At 38.3% G+C, this 18,957-nt stretch overlaps 1 protein-coding gene across 1 annotated transcript in view; it reads right to left on the reverse strand.

Annotated features, from left to right (window-relative positions):
* Positions 1-18,957, reverse strand: part of LOC136244420 (uncharacterized) — a 99,532-nt gene that overhangs the window by 69,170 nt on the left and 11,405 nt on the right. Inside the window, exons 2-7 of the mRNA XM_066036006.1 lie at positions 15,827-15,918; positions 15,642-15,759; positions 15,547-15,588; positions 15,437-15,488; positions 14,921-15,379; positions 14,740-14,842 (exon numbers count right to left, since the gene is read on the reverse strand). Of these exons, the coding sequence (XP_065892078.1) occupies positions 14,740-14,842; positions 14,921-15,139 (322 nt within the window). The 5' untranslated portion in view covers positions 15,140-15,379; positions 15,437-15,488; positions 15,547-15,588; positions 15,642-15,759; positions 15,827-15,918. The remainder of the gene's footprint in view (positions 1-14,739; positions 14,843-14,920; positions 15,380-15,436; positions 15,489-15,546; positions 15,589-15,641; positions 15,760-15,826; positions 15,919-18,957) is intronic.

Consider the following 18,957-nt stretch of genomic DNA (forward strand, 5'->3'; position numbering starts at 1 on the left):
TATTAGATTATCTCGAGTCAGCTTTCTAACTTGAAGGTGTGTGGTCACTGAAATACAGCTAGCGTTAAAGGGGTGTGTCTCAATTGATAATGCATAGAATAAAGAATGGATGTGATCTTGTGACCTATCATGAAAGCTATCTAGTAACGGTACCTCCATACAGTAGCACATAGTCTAAACGCCTTAAACGATCTTGTGGCATCTATTATGCTGCTTAGAGAAAACATTGATATGTAAAATTAATGCCTCAATATGGTTTCGTTGGATGAAGAAGACAAGCAGCCTGATTGAAGATAAAAGAAAAGACAAAGCACAGGACACACACTCGTCGGAACCCCAAAAAACACATCCCACTGGTGAGTTTGTTATTGTGGTGTAAAATGGTGGCCGTGCACTGCTTTGTTTGGCCTCTAGGCTTGCGACTGGTCAGTCAGGCAGTCATGCAGTCAGTCTAAAATTCAAGTTTTGGCAATTTTTTAAAATTCTATATCCAGCCACCTGTAAGTGTTGTGTTGTATTTAATGCTGTTTTATGCATTATATGTACTAGTACTATTCTGTAAAGGTGATTTTCGTCTCATAAGATATCTCTAGGATACTTTTTAAAGGCGGAATTTTGAGTGGCATGCAAAATTTCACCAGAATCCCTACTTAAACGGTATGACCGTACCATTTGCTAACCTAGTCTGTACCATTTGCTAACCTAGTCTGTACCATTTGGTAACCTAGTCTTGCTGCAAGAAAAGTGAGTGTTAGTCAATAAGCTGATGAGTATTGCTGAGTATATCTCATGCTATGGGGTGGTTTAGCTGTAGTTAAAGGAGAATTAAAGTAATACTGGCTAATAGCTAACTAGCTAGTTGCCCAATGGCTATACAGCTGTTCTGAAGTAAGTCAACCCCAGAAGGGTTTCCGGTTACCTCGGAAATCCCTTCTAAAACTCCCCCTGCCAGCATAGACTTCATTTGGAAGAAACATCAACAAGGGAACTTACGGAAAGTAACAATCAACTGATTATTGGAAGGGCTGACGGTCCTGGTCATAGTGCCATCATATTCAATGTTATAAAGTGATAGACCTCAAATTATTCAGGAGTATCACATGAGTAATTAATATTATAATAATGTACTACTCCATACAGAGCAACGAAGTGGGAGGGTCAGAGCTACTAAATGGAAACGGAAGACATTTTGCAATGCATTTACGATATCATGGTTTACAAGTTGATTCATAGACAATTAACAAATTGCTCCATGAAATGTATCCATCTGTAAAACAGTGAATCCAAGGCTGAGCTCCCTGTTAAGAAGGCAAGTAGAAAGGCAGTGACTCTGTTAAATATGAGAAAGCTGAACTGGATTAGCAAAGGCCCTGTTATTAAGGCAAAGAAAAAGGTAGATAGCTGTAAGAAAAATAAGGCTGATCATAAGCGGAGGGTGGCCCCGTTACAATGAAAAGTCAAAGAAGAAGGAGATGGTATGTTCCCATGCTTACATATGTGTGGTGGAGGTGTCAAAAACTGTTTGATTGTTGTGGTATGGGAAGAATTTATGTGTTTGTACTAGTTAATAACTCAATATCTTTGCTACAAGTGAGCAGACATTGTTACAATTGAGTGGCTAGTAAAGACACGTGTGGTATATCAGTCTTTATACAAAACAATTTACATCCAAGTTTAAATCCTTTGGTTCCAACAATGTTGTTGGATGAAGAAAAAGCAAGAATACCCAATAAAGGACATCCTAACAATTAGTGACCCATTTATGTGGCAAGGGGTTTGTGTACAACAAAGATCTCAGCCATGTTATAGTTTATAGATACAATAGGAATTCAATTCAGCTGGGAGCAGTTTTATAACATCTGGTGTGATTCTATGTGGGCTTGCATAAATCATAGGTTGGTGGATGTTACTGTGTTCTAGGGTGGAAATAATCAGCAAAAGAAAACTACAAGTATTTAGTAAACTTAGCCATTCATGAGTTAACAAAGGAGTTAGCTGGTTGTAGTGAAACTTCTGAGTCCATGTCAATAAAGGACAACTAGAAGACTACTTAGCTGCATTGCTTAAATTGCAGCCTTTGCGGTGCTTTGCACTAGGGTTTTAACAAACAGTCTAGAGTTGTTGATGGTTATGGGAGAAAGATTGTTTCCTCAACAATGCAGAGTATTAGCTGCTTCTGGTTCTTTTAAGTTTACCTGGCTCATCCACGAGAAATTTTCTATCAGTGTGTGATCAGTGTGTGATCAATTTCTATCAGTGTGAAATTTCTATCAGTGTGTGATCAGAGTGTGATCAATTTCTATCAGTGTGTGAATGCAGGATATTGGAATAATCATTCAAGAAGTTAGTATAGCCTCCTCAAGCAAGTTTGACTGTCTTAATGTGTTGTTTAGTTACCTACATGGCATCATCTTTAACATTTGCACATAGGCATTACCAAGGGTGGGCATTTTCCTAACCATAACAGTTCCTTGCCTGACCATCATCAACTTATACCTAACCTTTACAAGTAGCAAGCTCAATGCTAGTTACAATACACTAGATATATGGCAGTGCACAAACAACTCAGTGACAATCTATATGACTGCTTTAGACTCTATTTCACATCGTCCATGGTTATTTCTGCTGTAGACTCTGCAAAAGTGGCTGGTTTCCTTGCAATAATACTAGCATCATGGCAACTATGCATGCTCACGTGACAAAATAAATGCACTCGTTACATCAAAAAATGCCTACTGATTGCTAGATTCTGAGCATATGTTATATTCTGCCTGAAGGCGTGGAGTATATTAGAAACAAGGTGGAGTATATGAGATTTATTACCCACCCAAAACAGCCTAAATAAAGTCTTAAAGTATAGTACTGAATCACATTGTTGAGCCAGACTACGAACAAGTACAACTCCAACTGATAATCATGTGATGCATTCAGGGGGGAATTCCTTGGAAAGTCCCTTACACACCTCCAATGGATGCACATGCCATGCAGTTTATTTCTAATAATTAATTAAATGAAGTCGAAGTCTTCCACAATTCAAGTACAGATATTAAAGTCAGTCGGATTCTACCAGTAAGAGATTTCGGACTATGATGTTTAGTGTATTTTAGTCTACTTTGGAAAGTGCTATACAATCAAGGCATGTACGCCACTGATGAAGTCGGGTGGTAAAGAAGCAAACACTTTTCTAGTGATGTTGAGTGATCACTGCTGGCTCCACTCACCCATTTGGGAGGCCTAGGTATGTTAAGATTGAATATGTCCTTCAACAACTAACCTAAGTTATAAGACTGCTGTCGGCGATAATGACGCCCATCTTGATATTTGGGCTACAGGTTTTTGAGGTACTTGCCATCAATGTGTCTTCTTTGACAGCCGTGTGTTTAACTTCCCTCCAATAGATCTTTGTCCTCAAATGCTACTTTTGGAGGCATGAGAGGAGAAGTGACATGTATATGAGAGAAGGGTTCAGGAGGTGGAGCATGGTTGCTTTACTCCACTTGTTATTTCATCATCTGGTGGCATGAGGAAAGTTACTTCTTTTGTGTTCGAGCATACTGCTGTCCATCTGAAGGAACTCTTACTCTCCCATTATGAGCTGGCTATGCTGTTGTCTAAGCTTTTTACTATTGAGGTCATCAATAATGTGTATTTGTAGCTCTAGGTCAAGCTCTGGACACCCTAACTTATCTTCTCCTGTGGACCTCATGAATGCTGAGTCCTAAGTGTCTACTGTGTTTATTTTAATTTGGAGTTAATGTACAGACCTTAATTACTGAGTATAGTGTACACTCTTAAAGATTGTGAGTGTACAACATTACTATGCAACGCATGCATTTGTTATACTTCAGTGAGACCACACTGAATTCTTTACTAAGCACTGATCCTGCATAAGGTGCATGCTATAATTGCCAGGTTCATACATTAGCACCCCTGACCTTCATTTTGGGTGCGACGTTTATTGGAGTAGGGATTGTACATTGCCTGCCAGTTGACTGTAGCTTGTAATTCAGATATGATGAATCATTTATCCCTTTAAATCTGGTAAGCCTATACATTTAGTCTTTGACACGTGCCTCTATACAAACTAAATATAGAAAGATCCCACAGCTACTGCAGCATCACGAACTGAATTCTTTAAATAGTTGAATTTAGATATCTTGTTCAGTTCAAGCCAAAACTAATACAGAAACGTTTCCATCAAATGTGGGAAGGATAAGCTTAGGAACTCTATCTTCACACTGTTGTTTGTTATCATGGATAACTGTAAGGCTTCCAGAGGGTACAAACAAGGTCAAAAGTTGACTCGCCAATAGGTTGTCCAGCAACCCTCTCTAGCTATCCAAACACTCAAGCCAAGTGCCCTTCCAGATGAGAGGCAGTCTCCTTAGAGTCTACAGCAATAGTTCTAATATGGTCTTCCTCTCTGAGCAAAGAAGAGTTAAGACCCGGGATTTGCGTTGCTGTGATTATATATATCGACGAGACACCTCTAATACGAAGGGTGCATCAACAGAGTCGCCTCTATCGTACGTTTAGTGACAAAGGTCAACATGAGCAAGCCACCAACTACTGACAGGAATAGCGTGAAGCGAAAGAAACCTGATGATAACGTCTCCCCTGATACTCTAAGGGCTCAGGCCCTAAGTAAGACCGTAGATATGTGTGCATGTTGTAATAAACATTGTACTAGTACGGGAAAAAACAGCGAAGCAATACAGTGTGACCTATGTTACTCATGGATACACGCAACTTGTGAAGGTATCTCAAAAAGCCATTTCAAGTCTCTTAATGAAATCCTATCAGTCAACAACGATAACATTATCTACTTGTGTAAAACCAACAAGTGCAATGTGCGTTTCAAACAGCTGCTAGCTTCTAAAATTGGTCCCTGTGATCAACCTGAAGTTTCCGACCTTTCTTCAAAGGTCGATAACCTTGCTACTCGTAGTGCAAAGCTTGAAAAAGACCTAGCAGAAACAATTGCTTTTATTAAAAACGTCAGCACTTCTGCTGGCAAATCAGTCGACACTGACAAGGGAGCCATAGTATCTGCAGCCAGTAGCAGGCCTTTGGCTTCAACCTCCAATATGAACTCATCAAATGACCGTAGATTTAATGTTGTGGTATACGGAATTGAAGAATGTCCTACTAATACAATCAGACCGGCTCGTCTCCAAAAAGATTTTGACTCTGTGTCATCGATCTTCAGTGGACTGGGTGTTACTCCTGACCCTGGGACCATTATGGACTGCTATCGACTTGGAAAATTCAAAGTACAATTGCCAAGACCAAGGCCTATTCTTGTCAAATTCCGTAGTGTTATTCACGTCAACTAAGTCCTAGCCAACAAGAGATCCTTATCAACTCCGGTTTTTATAAAACCTGACCTGTCTCCGGAGGAAAGGACAAGGGAGGCAGTCTTGCTGAAGGAAAGGTGGGAATTGTTACAGAAAGGGTACAGTCGAAGTATCATCAGGATACGTAACAACAGCATCTTTGTGAATAACCAATTATATGGCCAAGTCAAAAACTCTGTCTTTCAGACCTGTCCCACCAGTCTACCTCAAGCCCCTGCAGACCAACCTGTCGCTGCCTCACAACTTATGGACCAACAAACACCATTAATAATCTTAGTATCTTCTGATCCCCCATCCGCTACCAGTAGCCAGCCCAAGTGACTAGATCATGTATGTTTAATGAACACTCGTAGTATAGTCAATAAAATGGATTTGTTTCAGAACTATGTATACTCTAATTCTCCTGATATTATCGCAGTAACTGAGACTGGGCTATCTGAAAAAATATTTGATAATGAAATTTTACCTAACAACTATACAATCATTCGGAAAGATCGCAAAACTCTTGGTGGTGGAGTAATGTTTACTGTTAAATCTTCTAAACCATATCAAGTGTTACAATCCCCTACCAACCTAGAGATGCTAACTATCAGTATTGGATCTACTTTACCAACTGTGTATTGCTTAGGATATATTCCTCCTGATTCATCGGTCGATTATTGCCAAGAATTTCTGAGCTACATTAACACCCTCAGGGATCTTACTGGCCATTTAATTCTACTGGGAGATTTCAATCTAGGAGATATCAACTGGGATTCCCTATGTGGTCAATCCCCCTTTTCATCGAATTTCTGTGACGTTGTATTTGACCTTAACCTTGTTCAAATGATAGATGAACCTACTCATATAGCTGGTAACATACTTGACCTAGTCCTAACCAATGCTCCTGACAATATTTTGAACCTAAGAATACACTGTGATCCTCCTTTACCTATCCCATCAGACCATTTTGTCATAACCTTTGACTCTCATTCATCATTGAACAATGACAGTAACCAAAGGGCTACACCATTTCTAAATTACTCTAAAGGTAACTACAATGACCTGTGTTACTTTTTATATAACTCTGATTTCACACCTGGTCTCATGTCTGAAGATATTGAATTTGTGTGGTCATACCTTAGCAACACCATTAAAGATGCTCTACCACATTTTATTCCCATAACTACAATTAAACCTAATAGTCAGCCCGTGTGGTTCAATTCCGACATTAGACACCACATCAACTGTCTACGCTCTCTTAGACGTAAATTTAACAACAACTCTACTGAATACAATAAAAATAAGCTGGAAACCTCCCAAAACCTGCTTCAAGCAAAGATCAGCAATGCTAAAATGACATATGAATCCAATTTAGTCACTACATCTGACAATCTCAAAACTTACAAATATATCAGAGGGTTTACAAAATCCAAATCTATCCCCTCCACTATGTATCACAATTCTACGACATTCGACTGTGATAATGATAAAGCCAATGCTTTCAACAATTACTTTTACTCAATTTTTAATAACACTTCCACTGATTTACCGCCTTCTTTTAACTCCTATTGTCCTGTATCACTCTGTCATATTACAATCACTGAAGCTGATGTCTATGAAGCATTGGTAGGCTTAGACACATCCAAGGCTATGGGCCCAGACGGCATCCCACCCATTCTACTTTCTAAGTGTGCTTCGGTCCTCTATAAACCTCTTCACTATCTTTTCAATCTGACATTAAAATTTGGTTATCTTCCTTGTGAATGGAAAGTTCACAAAATAATTCCTGTGTTTAAATCTGGTGACCCTACCCATATCAACAACTACCGACCGATATCCTTACTCAGTAATACTTCTAAAGTGTTGGAACGAATACTGCACGATAAAATTATTGGACATGTTACTAGCAGAATAAATCCTGCCCAGTTTGGATTTATTCAGAATCATTCATCAGTACAACAACTCCTTTTAGTTTTATCTGACATTTTTACCTCTCGTCATCAGCTGGATATCATTTACCTGGATATCACCAAGGCTTTTGATACTATTTCTCATTCACATCTACTTCACAAACTTCGTATGTTCGATAGTGGCGGTGAACTCTGGTCATGGTTTCTGGCATATGTTACTAATAGGTCTCAATTTGTATCAATTAATGGCTGTAATTCCAATCTTCTCCCTGTTAAATCAGGAGTACCTCAAGGTAGTATACTTGGTCCTTTATTATTCATTATTTACATGAATGATATCTCCTGTGCCATCACTTACAGTAAAATCTTTCTTTTTGCAGAACAATTGGTAATGATCTCCGGGCAGCAAAATGATGGAAAGCAAGCAGGAATTTTGCTGTAGTAAGGTCTGTCACTACCTCTAGGTGCACAGCCCAGGAAGTGGCACAAGTTAATAGACATATATAGACCTTGACTTCCTCATTGTTCTGTTTCACATAGAGGGCTCCTATGAAATCCACACCAGTGATAGAGAATGGTGGGACATCTTGAACTCTAATTTTCGGAAGTGGTGGTGATTCCAGGGCAGCATATGTTTTTCCATGCCTTCTACAAATAGTACAGTTGCGTGGCTGAAGCTGTTTTTCCTAACTAAAGATTTAGAAAGAAAACAAACAAACCAAAGTACGCTGCTTTTAAAAATCAGGTGCCATGCAGCTAACTATCTCATCCAACAATGTATTGCTATGTTATTATTTTAGCTAATAGTCACTAGGTTTTTGATTTTGAAACAATTAATTAGCTAGTTACTGGTGCCTGTTCTGCTCCCAAGTCTGCCTCCTTGATTGTTGATGAATCTGCTGTGCCCATGTGTTTGAAGGAATTTCCTCGAGGTACCAACCGTGCATCTCATGGTGCTTCAGGTTTGCATGCCCAGCACCTTGATGCAGTCAGTGGCCACACCACTTCATCTGCTGAAGACTGTCTTCATGCTCTCACTAAATTGATGGGTTTTTTGCTGTCTGGTAAAGCTTCTCCCTTGCTAGCCCCCTGGCTGTGCTATGCCCCTTTGACAGCACTTCTTAAGAAGAATGATGGTTGATGAGATCCTCTGTTACCTTGCCAGTTATCTGTGTTATCACTTGATTCAACCTTTTCTCCCTGATATTGTTATGCCACACGGCCAAATTGGAGTTGGAATCCCATGTGGGGGCTATTCATGCTTCCACAGGTGTTCAGCAGGGGGATCCACTTGGCCCTCTGCTATTCTGATCAGCTTATTGCCTAGTGAAAGTTGTCTCCTGAGTTTATGCTATCTTCTTTTCTTGTTTTGCTCACTCTGGGCCACATTTTGGCCTACACATCAATTTTTTTCCAAATGTGAACTGTATTGGCCTTCTGCTTTTCCTCTTACAATTAAATGCATGCAGTGGTTTGAAGCTTCTGCGATCTCCTATTGGGAACCTCTTCATTTTTTTAATGAAATGAAATTGTTAAATACCTGTCATGTTTATATATGAAATAGTACAGCCATCGTAATAATACAGGATTTTTGGGTGTTAGGTTTAAAGAGATTCGATCATCCATTATATCCTTAACACCTGTTGACCCCTTCAACACAACGAGGACATCTACACAAGAGTACAGATGAGTATTGTATTATCTGACACGCACAAACGATACACAGTATGACATGCCTACATGGCATAAGCATGGTGTTGACTCTCTTTCTATAACATCTTAGACATGAAAAGTTTGCAAATTATTTCTAATGCTCAAATTCGGCAGTAGCCAATGACATTCACACACAAATTGCCTTGGCAACACAACACTTCTGTTCAAATTTAAAGACAATCATCTGAAGTAACCAACTGCTACGTATGCTGTCTAACTACTTCCTTTTGAAGTAATACAGGATCTGTATTTCACCAGACACTTTTGCAAAGTGTGGGCGGTGCCAGACTAAATGGGTTACATAAGTGGCATGTCTACTTTCTACAGGAAAACGACAGCTAGATCATCAAGAGGTGTAGTCACAGCGTGCATTGATCATTAAGAATGAGGCACATATTCTGACTGTTTAGGGGTATGGTCAGATCAGCAATCGTTTTATACTTGGTCTTATAAGTGCAGCTACATGTATCTACTCCACCTACAGTAACTTAAGTGCTTCAAATAGTTTTGTGGCATCGGATAAGGTGGATCCTTACTCTCTAATTGCCACTGGCAAGTAAGTTATGGTCTTCCAAGTTCTGGATGTGTGTCATTCTTTCCTTTGTTGTGGTATATGCTGGTTCAGCAGTAATGAGTTATGTAATTTTGCACTATATATAGTTAGCTTAAAGAATGCATGGCAAATGAAAGAACAGGGAAGGTGGCATTTCCTACATGGTTAGTAATTTGCATAATAATTATTATGCATTTGCATTTTGTGCTCTGTGGTTTAAACTGAAAATGTGCATGCATGTAAGTATTAGGGCTGAGCAATATACTACCATTTTTACAACATCATGATTGATATTAAAGCCACTATTCACGATACTGAATAGTTCACGATACTGAATAGTTCACGATACTGAATAGTTCACGATACTTACAATTAAGTCAATCATACTCAGCTTTCCTGCAAGAAGCGTTTAAAGGTAGTACCAAACTAGCCACTATCATTCTTATTTACAGTAACAGTTATTGTAACACATGCTTTTAGTTATATTATGGTGTTAACACCTCTCTGCAGGGATAATTTATGGTTAACCAGGGTGGGATTAATCAATTACAAGGATTCTTAGCCATACAAATGGTTTTAATACTCTATTTAGGCTGTTATCCTTGTTTTCTAATATACTCCATGCCATCATGCACAATACAACATCTCAAAATCTAAGTGTAAAAATGTAAAATAGAGTCTAAAGCAGTTTTTAGGCACAATGTGGAGTCTATGAAATTTATAAACCCTTAGGCCCTTAGTAGCGCCCTTGCTTCACTAGTGCGCTACAGATTTGGACCTTCAGATTTATAAATTTCATAGACTCCATATTGTGCCCATATAATTATCATTTAGCTATAATGAAAATAGCTAAATGTACAGGCTTTATATCATGATAGTTGATAATAAAATATCGCAATATTGATACTTTCAAAATATCACAATATATCGCTAAAACAATAATATTATGCTCAGCCATAGTACTTAATGAAGATAGGGTATATGTAGTAAAATGCCTGGGTAGAAGAGGGGCTTAAGGGAATTTTCATCTGTGTGCCAGCATGCCAGGTAGGAGGATCTGGGTCTCTGGGATCATGTTGTTTTAAGTCAATTTGTAGACCATAAAAACACACGTATGCTAAACTTTGACTTTGCTCAGCGGTGCAACTAGCTCTTTCATCTAATTTGTACGACTAGCCCTATCACCATTTACAACTAGCACAAAGTCACTTTCAACCACCCTCTTTGCTATGACTATATCCTTTTTTGCCATTGAGTTGTCATGCAAAATGTTTCAATGCATCACAATATTCATGCACTATGTCCAATATTAAAGTGCATGTTTCCACATTATACACAAAATGCAACAAGGTAAAATTAGTGCACATTTAACGTACACACATTTGTATACTTGTATTTATACCTCGGTGATGCAGCCTTGTTGAATATTGGGTGTGGATACACTTGGGAAGATGGTTGAGCACCACAATATCTGTCATCATGTATATCACAGGATACAATCATTTGGAAGAGAAGAACTTAAATAACCACGTTGCGGTTGGATCCAGCTACTATTGTTAGTTTGTGATTGGCTATCACATGTGCCTACAGGAATATAACGACCTAAGTGTGATTCTAATTCCTCAGGTTGCCGATGGCTATGCTGTACACTCATACTCTCTCTACCAGGCATGTGCATTGCACTAGGTTGCATGAAAACATTAACTGCTTGCTGATTACCTAAAGATATTATTTATCTGATGACAACAACAACCTTTCAATGTTGCAGGGTAATTGGAACAATTTAAGTTGCTTCAATGCTATAATTAGCTGTCTTCAACTGGCTGCTGGTTGTCTTTCAAGCCATAACTTAAACATTAATTTTCTGGACAGCAAGTCACTGCCATGGTCACCTTTTCTGATGTTGAATGCCACAATATCTCCTGATTGCAATTCAATTCCTAAATCTCACCATGTCTCCTTTCCACTAATGGAACAAACTTGATCCCTGACATGTCTGTACAAATACACACTTCTTGGGGATGGTCACCAACTATAGTGATTGTACAAAAGATTATAATTTTCATATACAACACAAATTTATGGATGATGTATTCCCTCTGTGTATAGTATGCAACCATCCATGTATGCTTTATGCGTATTGCGTGTGTGTGTGTTGTGTGTGTCTAGTGTGTGCGTACTCATTCTCATTCCAAAAAAGGGAGATCTATGATGTTGTGACAATTAGAGGGGAATTACACTACTTGATGTTGGGGTAAGGTTGTGGCCAGAATACTTCAAGAGAGATTGCAAGAACTGGCAGAGGAGTTACTACCTGAAAGTCAATGTGGATTTAGAAAGTGCAGGGGTTGTACAGATATGATTTTTGTTGTTTGTCAGTTGGTGGAGAAATCATGGGAGCATCAAACAAAGTCTTTCTTCATGTTTATTGACCTTAAGAAGGCCTACGATTCAGTCCCCCGAAGAGCATTGTGGATGGCATTGAAGAAGCTTATGTAACTTTAAGCTTATACAATCTTTTCATAGTGACATGGAGGCAAATGTTAGATTAGATGGTGAACTTTTAGAAGAAATTAGTGTTCAGAATGGCTTGAGGCAAGACTGCTGTATAGCACCTCTATTGCTCAATTTCTATACCACCCTTTTGATTGGATGCTGGAAGACTAGGCTAGATGAGGTCAGTTGAGTAGGAGTCACTGTGAAGTTCAAAATGGATAGAAAACTTTTAGAAGAAGATACACAAAGAATGCTGATGAATTGAACATAATAGATTGTTTATTTGCTGATGATGGGGTACTTCTTTCCTTTTCAAGGCAGGTGCAGAGAAAGCTGCTTTGGAATATCAGTCTACTAGTAGTGATTTTGGTCTCACCGTAAGTATTCCAAAAACTAAGTATATAGTAGCAATTAACTTCTTTCATTATAAAAAAAGTATATAGGTCATTACATGTATGTTATGATAAAGGTCAGGGCAGGAAGAGGGGAAAATTGGGTTGGCCAGGACATTGCATATGTATATGTTGAAAGAAGTTACAAAACTAAATTACCAAACAAATCACTGATAGCCACCGTTCAATCTTGCATGACTATTCAACCTCTATGGTTTCTCCTTCAACTCTGAGCATGAGTGATCAATCCTACCCAAGTCTACATCAAAACCGTAGGGTAATAATACAGTGATTTCCCTTGCTGTTTCTGTAGCGCGCATTTTAACTTTTTGTGATTTTTCAGGTTTTAGAATTAAAAGCAGCAGCATCAGTGATGCTGTTTACAGCATTTCAATGTTTCCATGGATGGTACATTACATGGTATCAAAAACGGATGCATATTCTTGGTGAAACAGATGCTGCAAATTTCTAAATCATAGTGTGATCAAGAGCATCAGTTTGCGTTGGCATGTAAACACTGTAGATCTCCAATTAATAAGCATATCAGGAAGTTTGGCTCAAAAACGGAAATTTCAGGCCAGCTGCAAGTGATTTGTCCAATTATAATCAAAGCATTTTAGCAGCTGCAATTATTTTAACTTGTTATATTTTGTTCATTAAAGGCTTTACTGTTGCTGTTTTTTCACTTTTGTAGGTTTTGAGACATTTCTGCTTAAAGGAGTTGTCAAAGGCTGCCTGTGCTGCGTAGAATGTATTCATCACAGGTGTACTGAATCTAGGCCGGAACATTAGAACTTTGGTACGCATACAGAACTTCTTTAATAAAATCGTTTTAAAGCTCTGTATTATTTTAAGGAGTGATTTATAGTTCAAGCCTTGCTGAGCACACCTAGCCAGATGGAGTCCAAGCCAAATCAATGCAATAGTCTCACTCAGAATCACGCACATATTTAGCCTCCAACTTTGCCATCATTTTGACGAGTGATAGTTTACGCTATAAGTTCTCACTATGGCTTTTTGGAATCACTGAAGAATAAGCTAAACGAATCTAGCAGCAAATCCGGGATGATCTAAACGTGTCATGAGATATGAATGAATCTATTAGAATTATCAAAATGCCCATTGGAAATGTATTGCAGATGATTATGTTCCTGCATTGTGAAAATAACGAGCGGAGTTTTTGTGTACTGAGCTTCATTTGGTACCATCCTGTTCGCCAAGAGTTGCTCTTTCTTATGGTACTTGCGAATCTGAAATTCGTCTTTTGAGTAAAAGATATGTGAGTACAAAGTGTCAGTACAATAGAAACTATGCAACTTATAGTTAACAAATTGGTGTAGCTGGACCAAATCTCCACAAACTTCTTGATATGGTCCAAAAAGGTGCCTGGGAGTTAGTAAACCAACCTTGGACTTCATTAAATAAGATTTGGTAGGTTGATTTTTCATTGCGGACCTGTCAAGCACCGTTTTAGCAAAAATTGAAGTACAGCGAATCACCTTTTAAGTAAGTGGCACCTCATCCAATAGCCCAAAACAGAATGGACAACGTTCTAGATGTTCCTGCCCTTTTTTATGAAAATGATCCAAAATCCGTCAAAATTTAAGACATGGCTATATTCCAAACTTAAGGCATTTGTTTACTACTGAACACACCATTTAAAACTAGACCAATGGTAGGCTCCATCTCCTGAGTTATAAGTTAACCTAAACAGGGTCGACTTTTCATTGCCAACCCTACATACATACATGCATCACAAAACTCAGAAGTATGTGTGTTGTAAGGAAGAAATATAAAGTTACGTACAATTTGTATCACATGTCCACTAGAGCCTGTGAGTACTTTATCAATGAAACTGCTGGAGAAAGTATTGTAAATGTTGCATTTTTGGCTGTCACAGTTCACTGCTGCTTTTTGATGCTCATTCAGTGAGCCATGTTTGTAATAAGCAATAATAAGCCCTTTGGCATTCCAAAAGTAAATGTTTTGGCTTTGGTCTTAAAAACCAAATTGATTTGATGCAGACAAGGTGTTACCCTAGAATAGTTATTTGTTTAACATTTTATTCATACTATCCTGGGTTACAAAATATTATACACACTTCCTGCAAATGCAGGTACAGCATGAAACAACAAGATGAGGTAATTGGATTGGCTATAATACCAGAGACCGATATGGCAATTTTTATCAATGTGCAGAAGAGCAGGAGCATCGATTCACTACCGATATTTATACTGTAGCAATATTTTCCTCTAAGATTATATTTTAGGACCATTTTGTATCTCATCTGCCTGGCAATCTGCTATTGTGGTTGCAGTTTTCTCTGGTACAATTACCTTTACTGCTGATGTCCATCTCTTTGAAGTCCATTCCAATACAATCGAATGGTTTCCCAACAGGTATACTCTTCAGTGATAGGTTATGTCTTCTCCCCAGACCCTGTACTGATGCACATGTAACACAATTACTACACTTCTTATACACATCACCTTTCATATCATAGTAATATTGGCTCACCTTCTCATACATTTTCTTAGCTGCAAACTGTCCAGCAAATGATACATCGTGGCTTTCTGATAGTACTTGATCTCTCAGTCGTGTTGGAACCACAATCCTTTTTCTGGATGGCATCATGGCATCTCCGTGATACAGAATTCCATCGACCACATAATACCCTCTGTTACTTTGACCCATTACTTTCTTAGCAGCAATGTCATCATCAGGTAGTATCTTCATTTCTACATTAGTCCAATAGTTGTTTTACTTCTACATCACTATTTGCTGCTCTTGAATTTTCTTCATTAAAGGGTCTTACTCTGAACTCACTACTACTGTATGTACTTCTGCTCTCCAAGAGGAGCTCTGGATAGAGTATTTGCTACTACATTTGCTCTTCCTGGCTTATACTCTAATTAGACTGTTGGGAGAAATCTTTCCAGTCGTAAGTACCAACATGCTAAAAGACCTTTAGTCTGACTGAAATTATTTTAGCCATGCAAGAAATATATTATGACATAACATCAACACATTTACCTGTTAGTGATGTAGCCCATTTTTGTAGCATCATGGGACTAGTGCTTTTATTCTATAACATAAAGTATTATTATGTTTTACACATTGTGTGAGAAACAATGTCATTGTACCTGTGCAAGTTTTCATTGCTGAACTTTATTTCACCTAATCCACTAAATTTGTTATAACATTTGCAACACTTTTATGAATTTTCACATAGGTGTACCTTGGAGAGAGAAGTGGCAGATCACCCAATTAGTGACCGCTGCAAAATTCAGTGCTACATCAGCACAATGAGTTAGCTGGTTGGTCCACATCAGAAATTATTATAATTCCAAGAGTTCCTTTATCAATGAGGTGTGATTCATTGGGAACAACAGTTACCCACATATACACTCTACTTTAGCTGACCTTGCAAACATGATGTGATTCACAGCAACATGCCGGTCCTCCTGAACAAAGCTTATTAGATGTAACATCAAGGTGTAATTCCCAGTTTGGTACTAAATACACAGAATAAACATAGTAAACTTAAACTTTAGTGGGCTCTATGATAACCATGCCTGTAAATTTTCAATCACATCAAATGAAGTTTTGTGGTCTCACAGCATTATAGTGTTGTGATCTAAAACCCACTTTGTCAAGCAACGAAATACAAAGACATAATAGCGGGGAACAATGGTGATTTACCAGTAGTTTAGTACACGCAGTCACAATATTCTTCCAACAGTCGTATGTGTCCAGAAGTTAGCAATGCAGATCACCAAAAGCCTCATATAAGAGTCTCTCATCACTCGTAACTGTAGAAAGTCACATGATGACAAGAGCATCACAGGCAGTAATATCATTACACTCTTCATCGAGTTCTTATTCACTCGTGCCTACTGTGCAGTTCAAAGTGTAGCTCAAGTGTACGTGGGCTTTATCATATGATGCAACCCGGAATGCAACAGTGAAAGAGAAAGGGATTTCTGTTTCTACCTCGAGTTGTGTTCAACCGTATTTCGTATGCTTCCAGCACTCGTTTTAACAGACACAATGTACTGTTGTAGTGGTGTTATGAACTAGAATCAAGGTAAACCAAGAAGTATTAAGCAGATTTATCACAGGGTGACCTTTAACATGCGTATATAGCTACTCCGTCATAAAGTCTCAAGCTAGTTGAGGACTCAGGATGTATCCGTGCGCACTCAAGCAAACAGGTAAGAAATTGATGGAGGTCATGAACCTGTTTTGTTGAGTACATGAATGAAAATTTGTGTGTGTGTGTGTGTGTTTGCTGACTAGCTGACTTGCCCTTGGTGCGGTATTGCAGGCAGTGTGTACTAACTAGCTGACTTGTCCTAAAGTGGAGCGGTATTGTTAGCAGTTCATGTTGATACAAAATGCTTTAAACATATCAAAGTACCAAGCGACATGCAGCTCTTACAACATGATTTAAACTGCTTATCAAATTGGAGCACAACATCTCTTTTGTCATTTCATTCCTCTAAAAGTACCCATCTGTCGTTTAAATGTAAATTTACATCCACTTATAACATCAATGGCAATCCTATAAACACTTCCCATTTGCATAAAGACCTAGGTGTCCTGATTAGTGATAATCTCAATTGGAATGAGCATCATGACTACATTCTAAAGAAAGCCTATAAGACTCTGGGACTTGTACGTAGAACCTTTTGTAAAACCATTGTGCCTTCGATTACGCTCAAACTATATATATCCTTAGTAAGATCGCAGCTCCTATACTGTGCACCAGTATGGCGACCTCATCTCTTAACCCTTAAATGCGCAAAGGCCATTATAGTGGCCCTCACACATGGCAGTAAACAAAGCGCTGTAACTTCCGAACCATTGTCCCTATGGCTACGCAACTGCCATCATTTAATTTGTGATGTAATAGCGAATGAAATGATATGTAGGGTTTTACCCTACACTGAAACACAGGGCCAAAACTCGCCATGAAACTAACTTTTTACGAAATGAACACGTAAAACTGTTTACATACCTTTGGAAAAAGACTCGTATCTCCTTCCCAGTTCATTCCATTGTTCTGCAATAAACGCCGATCGATTTGCCATTCAATTATGCCTCAGGCCATATATGGGTCACGTGACTCAGCCAATTACAAATATGGCTGCCACCGGAAGGAATACGAAATCGCGAAAAGTCAAGACGCTGTTCTTCATCGCTTCATAACAAGTGAGCGCCTGTTGTTACAGTGGTTATTTAAACTTCCCCTGATAGCCTATTGAATAAACTTTCTGTTTATATAAGGTGTTAGGCTAATTCAGTTTAGCAAACTCTCACCACTTTCAATATAAAACCAATTTTGGTAAACACACATTTCTCAAAACCTGCGTGCGCGTTTAAGGGTTAAAAGACATCTCCAAAATTGAACAACTTCAACGTAGGGCAACTAAATATATTTTACAAGACTTCTCCTCAGACTACAAAACACGGCTGACAAAACTCAATTTGCTTCCATTAATGTACATCTTTGAAATATCAGACATAATCTTTTTTGTCAACTCTCTGAAACATCCCACTCCAAGCTTCAATATTAACCTCTACATTTCATTCTCCCATAGTACTACAAGATCCACCACAACCTATGCTTTACTAATAAAGAGCGTCATTTTTATTTCAACCGAATCTGTCGCCTTTGGAATTCCCTACCAATCATTGATATAAGTTTGCCTATAGAAACCACCAAGACGCATCAAATCTCTTCTCTGGAATCATTTTATCACAAACTTCAATTCTACTCTGACCCACACAAATATCACTATCTCTGTCCGTGTGGTAACTGTGTCAGCAATCATCTTGTCATGAACTTTGATCTCTTGTAGTTACATACTAATTGATTTATAATTAAATAAATAAGTAACTTACTGTAGTTAAGTAATTAATTTTTGTAACATACTCAGGCCACTAGCACAGGTTGCTAGTGGACCCTCAGCATGGACTAATATTGTTTTCATGAATGTATAACCACTGTATCTGTATGTAGTTGTACCCATGCTGAAAAGCCTTATAAATAAATAAAAAATAAGCCCCCATCTCCTTCTGTAGCCCACAGGTACTCTTTCTCTTCAGCTGCTCTTTCCTCACTTTCCATTATGTGCAGCAACGTGGTCCACTCCTGGTTACTTTGCTCTAGAAGAGTAATATTAGTTCATTGAAAATCGATGGATAAGGCCATCCAATTTCGTTTCTTCTTTATCTAAGTCAGTACCATCTACTTGAGTTCAGAATCATCTTGGCCATTTTGATATAAGCTTGCGGTCTCTAATTCAAATTGGTCCAAGTAGTCTTCTTATAGGTCCCAACATCATAAAGCCACACAGTCAAGCCACATCCTGGTTACAACACCAGTTTTTTTTGTTTTTGATTTTTTTTACTAACAAGAATTCTTGGTGTTAAGTGGTGTGAAGTGCTTAATATATTTCTCATGTATCCAGTTATGCATAATTTAGTACAAAAAAGTGGTATATAAACCATTCTATTAGCAGTGATGTTATCCTGTGATGAATTACATT

Source organism: Dysidea avara, chromosome 14, assembly GCF_963678975.1.
Source record: "Dysidea avara chromosome 14, odDysAvar1.4, whole genome shotgun sequence".
Taxonomy (NCBI): Eukaryota; Metazoa; Porifera; class Demospongiae; order Dictyoceratida; family Dysideidae; genus Dysidea; species Dysidea avara.